Genomic DNA, 17,871 nt, shown 5'->3' with positions numbered 1-17,871 from the left:
TTCAGATTCGCAAATTGTTGTCTTAGTTATGATATTTGTGAGGAAACAGTAATACTGAACATTTACCATGCTTAAAATAGCCATTATATGCATCTTTTGGCGATTTAAAAACATGAAAATTTATTAAGCGTTGCAAGTCGAAACGAATTAATAATTTGGAGAGTTTTGTTGTCGTTACATTTTATGAAACTACGAGGATTGCGTATATTAAGTATAAAATACCTCACTGATCGCATGAGCACGGATGGTCGAGTTGTCTAAATGGGATACTTTTTACTCCAGGACTCCAGGGGTCAGTGGTTCAAGCCCTGTTGACGGTTACATTTTTATACGCCCGTCTATGACGGGACGTATTATGGTATACCCCGCGTCTGTCCGTCCGTCTGTCCGTCCGTCCATCTGTCCGTCCGTCCGTCCGTCTGTTAATGTCGTACGCTACGTCAAATATCCTTTGACAGATTTTCTTCAAATTTTAACACAATCTTAATATTGATAAACCCTGATCCCCTTTCGTTTTTGACGGAATTCTGAATTGTCGTTCCAGAGTTATGGGACTTTGTTCGTCAAAATTTCGTGATTTCATTGAATGTCCTACTGTAGCTCAAATATCCTTCGATGGATTTTTTTCAAATTTCAACACAATCTTAATATTGATAAACCCTGATCCCCTTTCGTTTTTGACGGAATTCTGAATTGTCGTTCCAGAGTTATGGGACTTTGTTCGTCAAAATTTCGTGATTTCATTGAATGTCCTACCGTGGCACACTAGAGACATACTTCTCAGATCATAAAGCTATCTGGATTTCTCTCAGTCAATAAATCTTGAGTATACCATCTCATTTATGACAAACATTATTGACAAACATTTTTGCAGATATTACTTGTGTATTCTTCTAATTGCTCTATGGACAAACCTCAATCTAAATTGATGTTGCAAGATGATACATTATGCTCCATTGAAATAGTATCCCTGAAAAATTGAACAAGGTGAGCTTTTTTCTATTCCGATTGTACACTACCACTTACCCATCTACATTTCTCTTTTATTATTGGTCAAAATATCTATAACAGGTTTACTTCAACTCCATATCCTCTAAAGAAATGCATATATATACTCAAAAAAAGATATGGTATGAATGTCAAGGAGACGGCGCTCCATGCTCATGTACTTATAAAATAAACCATGTATTCAAATACAAATAAACTGAAGTAAAAAAATTATTCAAAGGGTTATTTATTACCTTACTACTTCATTGGCGAACGACGGGCGTATCATGCGCTCATGGCGCAGCTCCTCAGTTTTAAATGTTATTCTTCATAATTTACTGTAGATATTTAGATCCAATGTTTAAATTTATCGATATAAAACATTTAATGACAAACTTTAATACATGCCAAAATCTGTGAAGAGGCCCCTTTTTAACTCTTTCTTAAAATGCACTTTGTTGCAAAATATCAAATCGATTGATTTTAAATTGTATTTTGTTCAATGCCTTTATAGTATTCTAGAGGGCGAATGAAATTAGGGCGAACGATTGTCACGCCGAACTTACCCGATACCTTTCATACTAAGTTAGTTCTGCTAAATTATTACCAAAGATCGTACATTGATAGATAATTTTGAATACATTTATAATTCAATATCGGTACCGTAAAAAATACAACAAATCCACAACATCCGAGGATTGCTGCTGCATTGAAAAGCTGCAAGTCATTTAGTCTAAATAAATCATATATGCATGGAATGTATTAGTTTTATATCGAAGTGAAGACGCTGGAACATAGTTTCTAAAGATTGCAATATAAATGTCTCAATATTTGCACATGGTTGGAACTCTTCGATGTTTTGAACGTAATGACTGATTGGCGTGTTTAACTGAATAAGAATGTGATGGAGAAAGTGAGTGAAAAATCTCCGCTGCTTGCAAATAGATCTGATGTTCGCAATTCTTATACTCGAACTGACGACGCTCAAGAAATATCCAGAGATTCGGAAGAAGATGATGATCTGGATTTCCACACTGCTGTTTATAATATCTGTCATGTGCAAATCGATGTATGTGAGCAATCAACGTCTAGTTTGACTGACGTCAGTTCAAACGTTGTTGGACCTACGGACGTTACTGGGGATGGTGGTACACCAACTGAAAGATTTTCAAAGCTGTTTCGATGTTTCTTTCTTTTGTTGCTGTGCATAGTCCTTACAGGTAAGTTTATCAAATTGAAACAAGACATGGTATTAATTGGAAATTTACTTTGGGTTGGCATGTTGGCATGTCCTTACATAAAAGATTTGCAACGGACCACTTTCGTGTATGAACGATGTGTTGTTTACCACTACATACATTTATACCTAACTGGTAGTTTAATTGTTTCACAATATTTTCGTTATATAGCAGACAAGAGAAAAAACACCAATTTCCATGCAATTTTGATGTTTTTATTGCAATTTGTTAAAACGAGTACTGTTTTACTGGTGTAAGGGTACCTACTTAGTACAACGGTCAAAAATGAAATTGAATCATTGTTTATTATAAATTAATTTTACATGTTTAAGGCGATGTAGTTATGATGAAGTATTGTATTAACAATATACATGTATGCTTTGCTGTAAATGTGTATACATGTACGTTTGTCGCTATGAACTTGAAATAATGGATTTTAGGGGACTACATTTGCTATGACAGTCCTTCTGGTATCCAACAGCATGTCATCGAGGACATGGGCATATCAGAGACGCAATACATGGGCTTCTACTCCACGCTACAGTGGACAAACATACCGTCCTCGCTGTTGGGGGGATTTCTAGTTGACAGGATTGGAAACAGACTGAGCATGCCGATCTCCACTGGACTGATTGCGGCTTCCCATGTAATAACAATTCGGATTTTTCTACTCCCGCTAAAAACTTTCTACCATTAATATGGATTGTGGTTACACATTCTTTCAGCTTAGAGTTAATTATTGTAAAAGTGTGTACATACGCATTACAGTGTTTTTTTTGTCTCAATAACAATCTTCTGTTCGCATACACCATTAATTTTATCTTTTTTTAAGCAATTCAATTTGGCTTTTTATTGTGTGTATATGCTTCACTTAGGTTATGTTATGATAATCCATAATTACATTTGTGTGCTAATGTACTGTGTATTCAAAAAGATAATTCTCTAACACTGTCTATGATATAATTTATACGTATATTTTTAACAAATAAGCACATCGATATGTGCCCTGTAATTTGTAATAAGCACATCGATATGTGCCCTGTAATTTGTCAGTTGGAAGTCTTGCTGGCCCAAATGACCAATCTAATAGGCTCAAATACAGGCTTTGTATATATATATATTACTTTTTAACCCGGGTCGGTAACTGATAAGTATTGTGAAATCAATATTATTTGTCGGACACTAATTTTCATTGGTCCTCTCAGCATCGATTTCAAATGTACAGCGAACGTTAGTTTCCGAAGCCTTATATCAGACTACATGTATTAAAAAATCCACGTACTCAATATGACGCGAAAATGCCAGATTTAATGAATTTACTAAGTTTCATGACAACAAAAATAAATGAATCTTCAGTATTTTGGCACTGTGTTTTGAAAACGGCTTTGCATTATAATTTAAAATGAGGCAACTGTTGTTTTACATGAAAAACATATGTTCGTTATTTAATATTATAATTGCTACACATATTTTCACATTTTCAGACCCTCTTTGCAGTGGGTGCCCTTTTTAAGAACTACTGGGTCATGTGGGTCGCCAGAGCCTTGTTTGGGTTGGTATTTGTATTACTAGTATTTCATTTGATCAAGTTGGGATTATTCGCTTTTGATTTTGAATAAGGTCTTTTAAAAAGGCGCTTTGAATGAATGAGATGGATATACAGTGATCGTAAAGGAACAACTCACGTCTCCGTCTTGTTATTTGTCTCACTATATAAGCACTATCGCTTCTAGGCTCGTAGCCGCCCCGTCAGCCATTGCAAACGACAACCTGACGGTGAAGTGGTTCCAACAAAGCATGCTCAATATGGTGATGGCCATGAAGACAAGTCTAGGACGGGTGGTAGGTTGTAGGACGGGTGGTAGGTTGTAGGACGGGTGTAAGGTTCAAGGACGGGTGGTAGGTCCAAGGACGTGTGGTAGGTTGTAGGATGGGTGGTAGGTTGTAGGGTGGAGGAAGGTTCTAAGACGGGGGGTCGGTTCAAGGACGGGTGGTAGGTCCTAGGACGGGTGGTAGGTTGTAGGACGGGTGGTTGGTCTTGGACGGTATGTTGTCTAGGACGGTAAGGGATTGGACGGGTGGTAGGTCTAGGACGGGTGGTAGGTCTAGGACGGGTGGTAGGTGTGGGACGGATTGTGGGTTCTAAGACGGCGGTCAGTCTAGGGCGGGTGGTAGGGTTTAGACCGGTGGTAGGTCATGGACAGATGGTAGGTCTAGGAAGGGTGGTAGGTCAAAAACGGGTTGTAGGTTTTAGGACGGGTGGTGGTTTCTAGGACGGATGGTAGGTCTAGAACGGGTGTTAGGTTATGAGACCGGTGGTAGGTCTAGGGCGGGTATTAGGTCACAGAGAAATACGTGAAAGATTCTTGGGTGAAGAATGTGAAGAATTGATTGCGCGAACATTCATTGACAACGAATTTATGATGGGTTCATTGATTGCTACTTAATGAAACTTTATTGACTGAATAATTCACGAAACGCTGATTATTTTTTTAAACAATTCATTAATTGAAGATAATAAATGAAGCTTTAATTGATTTAATAATTCATGGCGCTTTTATTGATTGTCAAATTCATTTTACATTCATCGATTGAAAAATTCATAAAACATTCATCTCTTGCGCAGTAAACGAAACGTTTATGTACAGAAAAATTCGGTGACTTTCATTGATTGAAGAATTCATGATATGTTTAATCGGTTGTAGAAATCCTATAGGCTTCACAGATTGAAGAATTCTGGAATGTTTGATATCTTGAAGAATTCCTGACGGGTTCATTGAAAGTTCGTTGATTTAAGAATGCATTAAACATTCATTGACTGTAGAAATAATAAAAAGAGCATTGATTAAAAAATGAAACGTTCATTGAATGAATTAATTAAATTAATTGGCTTAATAATTCATTAAACGTCTATCGGTCGAAAAATTAATGACACGTTCATTGATTGAATCAGCCATGAAACGCGTCTTGATTGAATAATAGTCGAACGTTCATGCATGGAAGAATTCATAAAAAGTTCATTGACTGACGGATTGTTGAAACGTCCATTGACTGAATAATTCACGAAATGTTCAATGATGACTTCATGAAGCTTTCGATGACTACGGAATTCATTTAACGTTCTTTGGCTTCACATGTTTCGACTTAATGTCCAATGTGCAATTGTTATGTCTTGTAAAGGCATTAATCGACGAAACTAAATGCTTTGAAATTGAAAATTCCATCGCTTGTTCAGTTAAAAAGGATCTTTCAGTTTTCGCATATGTATTGCTTGTGATGCGCTTATTGTACAAAATATTTATTTCTACGGCGATTCTTAGCCCGCATCTCATGCAAATAGGTCAGTTGTCATGTATTGACATAAGAACGTGCACTTAATTCTGGCACTTAATTCTGGTACACAAGACATAAGAACGTGCACTTAATTCGGGTGCACAAGAAGGAAATGTGCCGTGCTTTGACTGAAATACTGTTGAAAACAGCGAACAATCAAAATAATTTAAACAAATGAGTCGCGTTCTGAGAAAACTGGGCTTACTGAATGTGCATAAAGTGTCGTCCCAGATTAGCTTGTGCAGTCCGCCCATGCTAATCAGGGACGACACTTTCCGCTTTTATGGTATTTTTTGTTTCAAGGAAGTCCCTCTTTACCGAAAATCAAGTTTAGGCGGAAAGTGTCATCCCTGATGAATCTGTGCGGACTGCACAGGCTAATCTGGGATGACACTTTACGCACATGCATTAAGTCCAGTTTTCCCAGAACAAGGCTCAAATAGAAAACGAACAAACGTTTATTTTTACTCGAAATCCTTAAGCTAGTTTGTTAGGTATTCTCAATCAAATGCCCATTAACTTATTTGCATGTACTGTACAAACGCCTTCCACTATTTGTTTCAGTGCAGTGTTTTAACTCTGAATATCATGGATCCCATATACGACTTCGTGTCAGCTCGCACACAGCCTATGTACACCCTTGGTGTAACGTTGTTCACAGGTATGCACACAGGAAGTTGTATCTGCAATGTCTGAAATGGGTCAGGTGACTGGTCTGCAATATCTGCCATGGGTCAGGTGACTGGTCACATGATGATGTTCAAGTTGTATCTGCAATGTCTGCATTGGGTCTGGTGACTGGTCGCATGTTACAGTTGTATCGGCAATGTCTGCAATGGGTCAGGTGACTGGTCACATGTTCAAAAAATCATTTCTTGATACTGAAAATACATTTTCCTTTAATAAAATAAAGCGGTGCTCTTGTTTACATCCATTATAATTGTTGGCATCGAATTTTTAAAAAGTCGATGTCAAAAATTCTATGTCAGCTGTAGTCGAACATCGAGGCCAACTAGCTATGTGGACGCGTGGTCATGTGCTTGTTATTGAAGCCAAAATCTACAAAACCTGTAAAATTGAACCCTGGAGAAGTCCCGGCTTTGGAACCTTTTTTCCGGAAAAAAGTACAAAACTCATTTTGTTTAAATCGGTCATTGACCAACATTTGGTAATAATTAACCCATTTATGCCTAGCGTCTAGAAAAAAAGTTCTTGGCAAACAGCGTAGACCCATATGAGACGCCATTGATGCGGCGTCTCATTAGGGTCTACGCTGTTTGCTTAAAGGAATTTCTGTAAGAAATGATCTAAATATAGAAATAAATATAATAGACATCCCTAATTTTAGAAATAAATTGATCCAATTTAGTAGGATGGGAGAGACCACAGGCTTAAATGGGTTAATGGAGTAGTTGCTGTACTTGCTTAGAAAATTGAGTAGGTACACTACGTTCGTACCGGCATACAATAAAGTATGTAATAATATTATATGCGCTCTTTTAAATAATATAATAATCAAATGCATTGCTTACAAACGAAAAAGTTTTGGTGTGTGAAAACAAACATCAGTTCCTTTCATAAGATATGAGGACTCTTTAGCAAGAATTGAAATATTTTCTGTTCATATTGGGTTGCATCAAGGGTTGAGCTGAAAATTGAAGAGGTTTTATCCAGTTATAAATAATGGTTTCAGTTGTTGCTGATTGCACATGGTTGCATATGTGTTGCATATGTGTATCATTATATTACAAATCATTGGGCAACGTTTGATAGACTGAAATGCGACCCCATCTTATCCCGTTATTGGTATTGAACAATTCTCACGTAGTAACCATAGACAGCCTTTCATCGCGTTGAAATTTAGATTTATCCTAAACGGAAATCCATGTGAAGGTAGAGGCAAAAATCTCTTTATCACTGTGTTTTAATTGCTTTCTCTAAACCATTTTCTTATAATGTTTACGTGAACGAAGTAATTAAATACAGATATAGAATGCGTACCTTATAACAAATATTTTCAATTTTTCAGTTCGATACAAAGATTAACACTGGAAGCTAACAACATCTTTTACCTCTCGGTTGTGACATAAGCGTTGGACCACTTGTTCAATATACACATAAGCGTTGGACAACTTGTTCAATATACGAATATTATCAGTTAGTATTCATCTGAACAAGCAGAACACAAACATAATTACAGTCCTTTATTTATGGCAAGAGACCAATAACCGAAAAATCAGACAAAATCACACCACACATCACAAAAATCACGCAAAACACACACTTGATGAGATATATTTGTTCTTTACAGGTTCATGTTGTGGCCTTCTGTGCACGTTAGCGGCCATATTGGCGGCCGTCATTGATCGGCGTTCTGACGTACAAAAACTCATTGATCATCCTCCAGTGGCTAAGGACGATAGCAAAAGTACGGCTCAATTTAAACTCTTCCTACCAATTGGTCCCTGAATTATAACCTTAATTAGGCATTTGTTTTAAATGTGTACAAATGAGCCTTGTTTCGGTAAAACCGGACTTAATGCATGTATGTGCAGTCCGCACAGGCTAAATTAGGGGCGACACTGCATTGCATTGTCAATAGAAGGAAGTATCTTCTAAACGAAATACCAGACTAGGCTGAAAGTGTCGTCCCTGATAAGCACGTGCGGACTGCACAGGCTAACCTTGGACGACACTCATGCACATGCTCGGTTTCCCCAGAGCTATTATGTTTTAGTTTTTGAAGATTATATTTGTTCGAACTATCCAACATGATTGAACGACTCTGATGAACGCTCACATATAAATTTATCGTTTGATATCTAAGTTTGAACCATTCCTTGTCGCTTCATTCATGGAATGCACTGTAACCAGATAATTAATTGTGGGTATTTGACGATGGTTAACATATTAATTTCTGATATGCTGATTAAAACATTGTACATGTAATTATTTATATTCTACAAAAAGTGCGTTGGGTTAAATTGTTATACCCCCATTACCATTGGTAATGGGGGCTATATAGGAGTCACTTTGTCGGTCTGTCTGTCTGTCCCGAAATTTCATCCGATCTTCACCAAACTTGGTCAGAAGTTGTATCTAGATGATGTCTAGATCAAGTTTGAATATGGGTCATGCCAGGTCAAAAACTAGGTCACGGGGTCACTTAGTGTGTTTTAAACTGAAAGTTTGTCCGGACCATAACTATGTCATTTATCGTTAGATTTTAAAATGACTTGGTGCATTTGTTCGCCATCATGGGACGGTGTGTCGTGTGAAAAAAGTTCGTCGATATATCAAAGGTCAAGGTCACACTTGGAGTTCAAAGGTCAAATGCTTGTCCGGGCCATAACTTCATTGTCTTTTATTGAGAGATTTTAAAATCATTTGGCAAATTTGTTCACCATCATTGGACGGTGTGTCGCGCAAAAGAATTACGTCGATATCTCGAAGGTCAAGGCCACACTTTGAGTTCAACGATCATAAATGAGCTTGTCCGGACCATAACTATGTCATTCATTGTAAGATTTTAAAATCATTTAGCACATTTGTTCACCATCATTGGACGTTGTCTTGCGCGAAAGAATTACGTCGATATATCCAATGTAAAGGTCACACTTAAAGTTCAAAGGTAAAAAATGGCCATAAATGACCATGTCCGGGCCATAACTATGTTGTACATTGTGAGAATATAAAATCATTTTGCATATTTGTTCACCATCATTGGACGGTGTGTCGCGTGAAAGAATTACTTCGATATCTCCAAAGTCAAGGCCACACTTTGAGTTCAAAGGTCAAAAATGGCCATAAATGACCTTTTCCGGGCCATAACTATGTCGTTCATTGTGAGATTTAAAAATCATTTGGCACATATGTACCCCATCATTGGACTGTGTGTCGCGCGAAAGAATTACGTCGATATCTCCAAGGTCAAGGTCACACTTTGAGTTCAAAGGTCAAAAATGTCCATGAATGAGCTTGTCCGGGCCATAACTATGTCGTTCATTGTGAGATTTTAAAATCATTTGGCACATTTGTTCACCATAATTGGACGGTGTGTCGCGCGAAAGAATTACGTCGATATCTCCAAGGTCAAGGTCACACTTTGAGTTCAAAGGTAAAAAATGGCCATAAATGAGCTTGTCCGAGCCATAACTATGTAGTTTATTGTGAGATTTTAAAATCATTTGGCTCTTTTGTTTACCATCATTGGACGGTGTGTCGCGCAAAAGAATTACGTTGATATCTCCAAGGTCAAGGTCACACTTAGTTTTAAGGTCAAAAATGGCAATAAATGATCTTGTCTGGGCCATAACTATGTCATTCATTGTGAGATTTAAAAATGACTCTGTACATTAATTTTGTTCACAGTCATTGGACGGCGTGTCATGTGAAAGAATTCAAGAGTTCAAAGATCCAAATGGCTATAAATGATAATGGCATAATAATTCATAAAAATCGTCATAAATTAGATTCTCTTGTTTTGTGAAGACAGCATGAAAAATAGTCTGTGTCAATGCGGCATGTGGGGGTATACGTCACGTCTGTGACAAGGCTCTAGTTATTTGCGTAGATAGTTTTGGTGTTAGCGAAGTATGGTTCTTTAGGGTATGGGCGATGTTGATGTTTATATCTTAATTTATCTATGAACCTTGTTTATACAATTAGAGGTAAACACTACCGTGTTTTTTTTTTGGAAATTAGGAGTACAGATATATTTCAAATTTATATGGAAACAAAACAACGTTCATAACTGCTTTAACACGATTTAGAGGGACAGCCTTACGAACACACGGGGAGTCGGGTAGATGGAATTAACGACATATAACACCGAACACTGAACGTGCATTTAAAACTGTCGTGTACTTGATGGCAATTTGAAATGTTTTGCTAGATTGCCCGGTATTTGTTGGTTTACGCAAACAATAAACAAATGCGAAGTTTGAAAAATACGAATGTGATCGAATATAATGACTTAATGAAATCGATTAATGAAACAACAGTTAGATGGTTCGTAACTTATTTTTAATGCCTTTCATTTAAATACACAATTTAACTTCTTGTGAGTTTTATAATTAATACTTTTAATAGTAATTATATTAAGTAATTATATGTGATGTATGTTCTCGTCAAAATTAGTCTGTACCTTTCCTCACAAATATCATAACTAAAACGAATATTTGCGAATCTGAAACATTTTATTTTATTTAGTCAATTTACCAAAACGTGAAAAGGCCCCTTTAATCTCCAATTATCCCTACACATTCTGATTTGCTCTGAACGTAGCTGACAGAGCGGTCCGGGGGTATAAATAACATTTGTGACTAAATCCTACATTTAACAGAGGTAGAATCTACATTTATTTATTTTATGGTTAAAGAAATAATATTGGATAAATTTAAACATACTTTGTTTTTCATAATAGATAGTATGCTTTAATAATCATAATAGATAGTATGCTTTAATAAACTCGTTTCGTATTAGTAACGTTTGTGACCAAGCTCTACATTTTACAGAAGAGGAATCGAAGTTTATCCGTATATCTGATGTAAGGCGATTTCCGTCCACATTCTGGCTTATTGCCATCAGCTCCGCTCTCTTCTACCTGCAGCTTTTCCCCTTCGTGACACAGGGAGAGTAGGTTTGTTTATTATTCTAGATGTGTTTGCTCAATTTTAAGCGATTGCTTTATCATCGGGTTTCCTTCTTATATGATACGAGTGACAATTAATGATTTGGGTTTCGTTGTTTATACATATTACAACTTGCAATTAATGAAATTTGTTTGCTTTTACATACCAGTTACAACCTTTTATTAATGAGTTGTGTTTGACTTGCACTTATATTTTTAACAAAATTTTGGTTATCTTTTACATATTTTTACAACTCTCGATAAATGCGTTTGACTTCATTTTCCATATTTTTTCACCCTACCGGTTTCACCGGAGGGGACTTATGATTTGTGCTCTGTGTGTCAGTCTGTCTGTCAGTCTGTCAGTCCGTCACATTTTTCTGGATCCTGCGATAACTTTAAAAGTTCTTCATATTTTTTCATCAAACTTGAAATATGGACAGATGGTAATATGGAGATTATGCACGTCATTTCATTTCGTTCCTATGTCAAGAATTCTGGTTGTTATGGCAACAAATATATACAAAAACATATTCTGACAATGGTGGAGCCAGTAGGGGTCATATATTGCTTGGCAATAGTCTTGTTACAACATGGTATTAGTATGTATTTATTTGGCTTTTTCTAAACTTGCATGTTACAACTTACAATAAATGATTAATTAAAAGATTCATAAACGTGGCTGTATCGGTCGTCTTTGCTTTTGAAGGCTGTTCTTTGCAACGAAGTATTCAAGAAGTCCGAAAGAGGCAAATACGATAAACAGGTAAACCGTGAGTGTGTTATGTAGAGTTGCATATGAGTCGCGTTCTGGGAAAACTGGGCATAATGCATGTACGTAAAGTGTCATCGCAGATTAGCCTGTGCAGTCCGCACAGGCAAATCAGGGACGACACTTTCGACCTTAACTAGATTTTTGCTAAGAAGAGACTTTCTTTAAACAGAAAATATCATAAAAGCGGAAAGTGTCGTCCCTGATTAGCCTGTGCGGACTGCACAGGCTAATCAGGGACGACACTTTACAAACATGCATTATGCCCGGTTTTCTCAGAATGCGACTCATATATTGTCTAATAGTATATATCTCATTGGTAATTTGCCTTAATTGAAGACAAGCGGGCAAGATGTTCGCTCTTGATAGAGTTTATTATTTCTTATATGTTTCGTAATGGGAACAGGTAGTATGGAGAGGCTTTACAAGCTAAAATGAAATTGTTTTTTTGAATGCCATTTTTTATTATATATTATAATATATTTGGAATTTGTCTTAAAGGTACATTCATGTTCCATTAGAATTTTGGGACAGTAAAATTCATCCACTGATTGTACCAACTCACTGTCTAGCTATAATTCTGTATCACCTTACCTATAATGTTATGCAATGGTATTAACTTAAATTATAACATTCGCTATGTAAAAGTAATATCTATATGCTGGTCTATGCAGCATGGTATACATGGTTGGAGCGGTTTCGATGCCACTGTTCGGTGTTGCCATCGACAGAGTGGGTCGTAACCTGTACTTCCTGATGACCGGCCTCGTCCTGGGGCTGACCAGCCATATCATGATGACCTTCACTTTTGTGGAGCCGTACGTATGCACGGTATGAAAACAGAACCATGTTTTATCAAACATTATTATTATACTTCAAATATGGTCGAATCTTAAATGTATGGTACGATTTTTAATGTAAGTGACACGGGGATAATTTGCTCGACCATGTCAAAAAGTTTGAGCCATAGTTCTTAGCTTTTTTTCGGCGTCTTCTAAAAGCTCTGGGTATGTTGTATCCCCGATTATTTTACCCATTTATCTCAATGTAATTGTTGAGTCTTTCGTTACAAATATGATAATGTTATTGAAAAACAAGCGCTCTGAAACTTATATCCACATATAATGATATTTATACAGCTTTCCTTTTTTATGGGTCGTGCTTACATTGTAAGGTCATTCCGGTCGCGAATATTTCAAGGCGTGATTGCCCGTTGGTTATTTATTGTCCTCTATCGGTGAAACCGGAGGGGACTTCATTTCAAAGTTCTTCATTTTTTTCCAGGAAACTTGAAACATGGATGTATTGCAATTTGGAGATTATGCACGTCATTTCATTTTGCTCCTACGTCAAGAATTCTGGTTGCTATGGCAACAAACAATATTTTTTTACTGACAATGGTGGAGTTTCACCAGTAGGGGACAATATTACTTGGCAATCTCTTGTTATTTTTTTTTTACATATTCAGAGCATTTATTGGAAGTTGGTCTCTTTTATAATTTTTATATTAAATGGTGTTGTTGTTTGTAGTTTCATGTATTGTATAGGCGGTGACCTGCCTTAAATTAAATACTAGCTGATGGTAAAAAGATATTTCCTGATATTATTTCTCGATTTTTATCAGTCCAATATTCATACATTTGTACGTGTATGCAATAGTTCTGCCGCTATCTGATTTATGATGGCAATTTTTCAGAACACTCATGATTCTCAAAAAAAAATAATTAAACTGCGTGATGTAAAAACTGTGTGGCCACAAATATGGGGAAGGTGTAGTCCACTGTTTCTTTGTTTTTCAGGTGATTCTTGGTCTAGGATACTCCTTGGTAACCACCACATGTTGGCCCCTGGTGTCCTACGCGGTCCCTCTGAGGTACCTTGGCACTGCGTTCGGAATGTAAGCATCGACTTTGTATATATAGTTCATTGCAATATATTTTTAATTTACCCTCTGATGTACCTGGGCACTGCGTTCGGGATGTAGGCATGCACTTTAAATTTAAAGTTAATTGCAATATATTTTCATGATTTACACTCTGAGTTACCTCGGCACTTTGTTTGGGATGTAATCATCTACATTTTGTAATGTAAATGTCTTTGTAATACTAACTTGTACGATATAAATGTCACCTCAATACATTCGTGAATATGTAATTTAAACAATTTCGATTTCCCGCGACTATCGCTTGTAGAATTGTTGCACAATTACAATATTCGAAAAATCTTCTTTATTCGGCGTTAATATGCAGTTTAAATTCTCTACTGTTCGTACGTATGAACAATGTACGAACGTCGTCGTTGAAATCAGCACAGGCTAATCAGGGACGATACTTTGCGCTTGTTTGATATTTCTCGTTAAAGAAAGTCTCTTCTTAGCAAAAATCCAGGTTATGCGGAAAGTATCGTCCCTGATTAGCCTTTGCGGACTGTACATGCTAATCTGGGACGACACTTTACGCACATGCATTCAACCCTAGAGCGTGGTTCATGTGTATATGAATTATATTCTTTCAGCACATATATGTATTCTTTTCAGCATGGGCACCATTATTTCTGCGGGGCAGGCCATTGATACGTATTTTGTTGGCTTCATCGTGGACACTGCCGGCTATCTGGTCCTCGAAGTATTCTTTACCATGTGCGTCATCTGTAAGTTTCACCAATTCTGAGAGGACTCATTGTTGAAACGATTAATTATTCGGCCAGTTACACTAAATAGTTTACCTGACCTTCTTGTGCATCTGGATTGAAAGCGGGTATATAGACAATCATACTACTATTTCAAAACAGATAAAACTGTGATAAATCAAGAGGTGAAATAAAGGTTCTAAAGAAGAAGTTTCCAGAAAATAAACGAAATAAAAGTTATAGCCGATTGCGAGTTATTTTCTTCTGTACAGCAAAGAACTCTTTCGCGTACAAAAGACATGTACTTTTTTCGGAAATCCGCATTCGGCCTTGCATATTCGTCTAGACGACACATACTGACGTAGACGCATTTATGGTTTTACAACAAATTCGAGTAATTTTGTTAAAATGGCGGTAACTTATTCGTCATACAATTCACCGAAGTCAACAATATTTAAACAGTGGTTTAATATCAAGATTGTTAATTTATTGTATTTAACATTCATATGTTGGTGTAAGAGTGCGATGATATAATGTTGACATATACGCCGTATGTAAATTCTTTGTAAGGTCCATCAATGTTAGTTTCTTACCAGGGAACTATAAACCAATAATGAATCAATTCATGGTTTAAAGGTTTTCGCCCTAGTGTTATCATATTGTAGTAGCCGCGTCAACACATTTCATAAATCGCGTGCTCACAACATGTGCTGCAACACAGATCACGGTTTGCCATGTTTCCCCTGTGTTCGAACAAACTTTGAAATTATGTAAGATGTTCTATATTTAGTAATGACATGCAAATATATGCTGTCGATCTAAATACTGTTTTTATGCTTCCCGAAAATTTTCGGGGAGCATATAGTTGCCAGTTTGAAGTTCCGTACTTCCGTCCTTCCGTCACACGTTTGTTACATTTTCTCATAGCACCTTCAATACCTTACCGATCTCTTTCATATTTGGCATGTAGGTACATTGCACGGACCTCTACCTTTTGATGCGGTTTGAGGTCAATGGGGTCAAGGTCAAGGTCACCGAAGCTAATAATATGTTTCCGTCACACTTTTGTTACAGTTTCTCATAGAACCTTCAATACTTTTGCGATCTCTTTCATGTTTGGCATGTAGGTGCCTTGCATGGACCTCTACCTTTTGATGAGGTTTGAGGTCACTGGGGTCAAGGTCACCCAGGCTTATAATATATTTTTCCGTCACAATTTTGTTACAGTTTCTCATAGCAGCTTCAATACTTTACTGATCTATTTCCTATTTGGCATGTAGGTGCTTTGCATAGACCTCTACATTTTGATGAGGTTTGAGGTCACTGGGGTCAAGGTCAAGGTCACCAAGGCTAATAATATATGTTTCCGTCACACTTTTGCTACAGTTTCTCATAGCACCTTCAATTCTTTACCGATCTCTTTCATATTCGCCATGTAGGTACCTTGCATTTGATGAGGTTTGAGGTCACTGGGGTCAAGGTCACCGAGGCTAATAATATAATTTTCCGTCACACTTTTGTTACAGTTCCTCATAGCACCTTCAATTCTATACCGATCTCTTTCATATTTGGCATGTAGGTACCATGCATAAACCTCTACCTTTTGATCAGGTTTGAGGTCACTGGGGTCAAGGTCACCAGGCTAATACTAGATTTTTAGGTGGTCATTTACACATAGATTTACAAACGCATCATCGGGGAGCATCCATCAGTTTCAGTTATATTCTTGTTTTATACTTTTGTTAGGTTCAATGATAGCAGCTGCGTTGTTGTATTTACGGGACGCGTCAACAGGTAACATAAATTGTTTATGTTTAGTTGTAAAAAACTCCTGATATTGCCTATAGAGTTTTAGCATTCCTTTATTAAATTAAAAAAGTATATACCGTTTAATCGTATAATGAATACAGAAAAATCTCTTTATTGATATCAAAGTATATGACTCTCAATAGAGGATGTATTTCATGCGCTCCCAGTCGCCGCTTTTACAGTTCTTCAGAATTGTCTTCCATTGCAATTCATTTCACACGAATTCAACACAAATGAAATTGTATATGCATCATTGTATTTGGAAAAAACACGAAATTTGATAGCGTATATTTAGAAGTTTCGGTATCGGTCGGTCGGTCCGTGTGGTGGTTCGTTTGCCGGTATGTCCGCATAAAATGTTAAAAAGTCTGTGATGCGAACTATTTATGCGTTTCTCAAGTGTTTTCATTGAAACTCAAATTGTCATCACCGTAAAGTGTATAAATGCAAGACATATTTTGGCCGCGTTTTGAGAAAACTGGGCTTAATGCATGTGCGTAAAGTGTCGTCCCAGATTAGCCTGTGCAGTCCGCACAGGCTAATCAGGGACGACACTAGGCTTTTATGGTATTTTTAGTTTCAAGGAAGTCCCTCCTTACAGAAAATCAAGTTTAGGCGGAAAGTGTCGTCCCTGATTAGCCTGTATGGATTGCACAGGCTAAGCTGGGATGACACTTTACGCACATGCATTAAGCCCCGTTTTCTCAGAACGCGTCTCATTTTTCACTCGAATTGATCCACGTATTCATAAGTTTTGTGCCCTTGAACTTCGCCGTCGTCATGGCTGCTATGCCTGTGGAAAACCTGCGCGGTCGTATTTAGTCATTTTTATGACAAAACTCTAGTTTCAATTAGATGTATCATGACGGTCACTAATTGCTAGAATGCAAATAAAATTTCTGTTTTGTTTTATTTAATATGCATCGTCCTTGTATAATACACACGTCGTTCTTATATGATAGATTTCTAATGGTCCAGAACTGTTTGCCATATAACAGTCAAACACATTTTTTGTTTATAACTGGAATTACATGCATACTATTTAGAGATCATACTGATTTTGGTGTTATTTTATTGCTTCTATCGACACTTTTCATTTCAGGTGGCCTACTGAATCTAAGTACAAAACAACGTGCAGTTTTTCTCAAGCATCATGTGTGAGACAGACTTTGTAGAAAACGTTCAGATTTGCTGTGAGATTTTAAATTTAATTTGATTAAATGTTATTGTGATTATTTTGTTTATATTGTTGCATGCAGTGCCAAATTATTGTTTGTTTCAAAATCTCAGCATGACGTGCGCGTGTATATTGGTATGATGTTTTACAGAGGAAATAAAATATTGCACTTAAAAATATCAGAATTTGTATTTCGGGCCATATTTACATAGTACAAAGCAGCGTTTTATTGTTTTAATTTAATTTTTTTGTAAAAAAGCGTTTGGGAAAAAACGTATTTTATTTTTACCATCGC

The 17,871-nt window shown here is 36.8% G+C and overlaps 2 protein-coding genes across 3 annotated transcripts in view; one reads left to right on the top strand and one right to left on the bottom strand.

Moving 5' to 3' along the window:
• Positions 1-17,871, bottom strand: part of LOC127836144 (uncharacterized) — a 151,071-nt gene that overhangs the window by 121,396 nt on the left and 11,804 nt on the right. The window lies entirely within an intron of this gene.
• LOC127836146 (major facilitator superfamily domain-containing protein 1-like) lies at positions 71-17,751 on the top strand. Of its 2 annotated transcripts, none has more exons than XM_052362575.1 (13): positions 71-2,207; positions 2,666-2,871; positions 3,710-3,777; positions 3,959-4,067; positions 6,123-6,219; positions 7,870-7,986; positions 11,075-11,195; positions 11,900-11,956; positions 12,637-12,793; positions 13,762-13,859; positions 14,499-14,600; positions 16,337-16,384; positions 17,502-17,751. In XM_052362575.1, exons 1-13 carry the CDS (start codon positions 1,892-1,894, stop codon positions 17,572-17,574), a joined length of 1,569 nt encoding a protein of 522 aa, XP_052218535.1. In that variant the 5' UTR covers positions 71-1,891; the 3' UTR covers positions 17,575-17,751. The 2 variants fall into 2 exon arrangements, with proteins under 2 accessions (XP_052218535.1, XP_052218536.1); XM_052362576.1 differs by having other exon boundaries at positions 134-2,207; positions 14,499-14,611.

The sequence above is a fragment of the Dreissena polymorpha genome, chromosome 6, assembly GCF_020536995.1.
Source record: "Dreissena polymorpha isolate Duluth1 chromosome 6, UMN_Dpol_1.0, whole genome shotgun sequence".
Taxonomy (NCBI): domain Eukaryota; kingdom Metazoa; phylum Mollusca; class Bivalvia; order Myida; family Dreissenidae; genus Dreissena; species Dreissena polymorpha.
Note: the sequence above shows the minus strand (reverse complement) of the source record. Positions and strands in the feature narration are given on the sequence as shown.

Coding starts and splice junctions, on each gene's coding strand:
- LOC127836146 (XM_052362575.1), top strand. CDS start 1,892: ATGGAGAAAGTGAGTGAAAAATCTCCGCTGCTTGCAAATAGATCTGAT. Junction 4,068..6,122: donor AGACAAGTCTAGGACGGGTG/GTAGGTTGTAGG, acceptor TATTTGTTTCAG/TGCAGTGTTTTAACTCTGAA. Junction 11,957..12,636: donor GAGGCAAATACGATAAACAG/GTAAACCGTGAG, acceptor TGGTCTATGCAG/CATGGTATACATGGTTGGAG.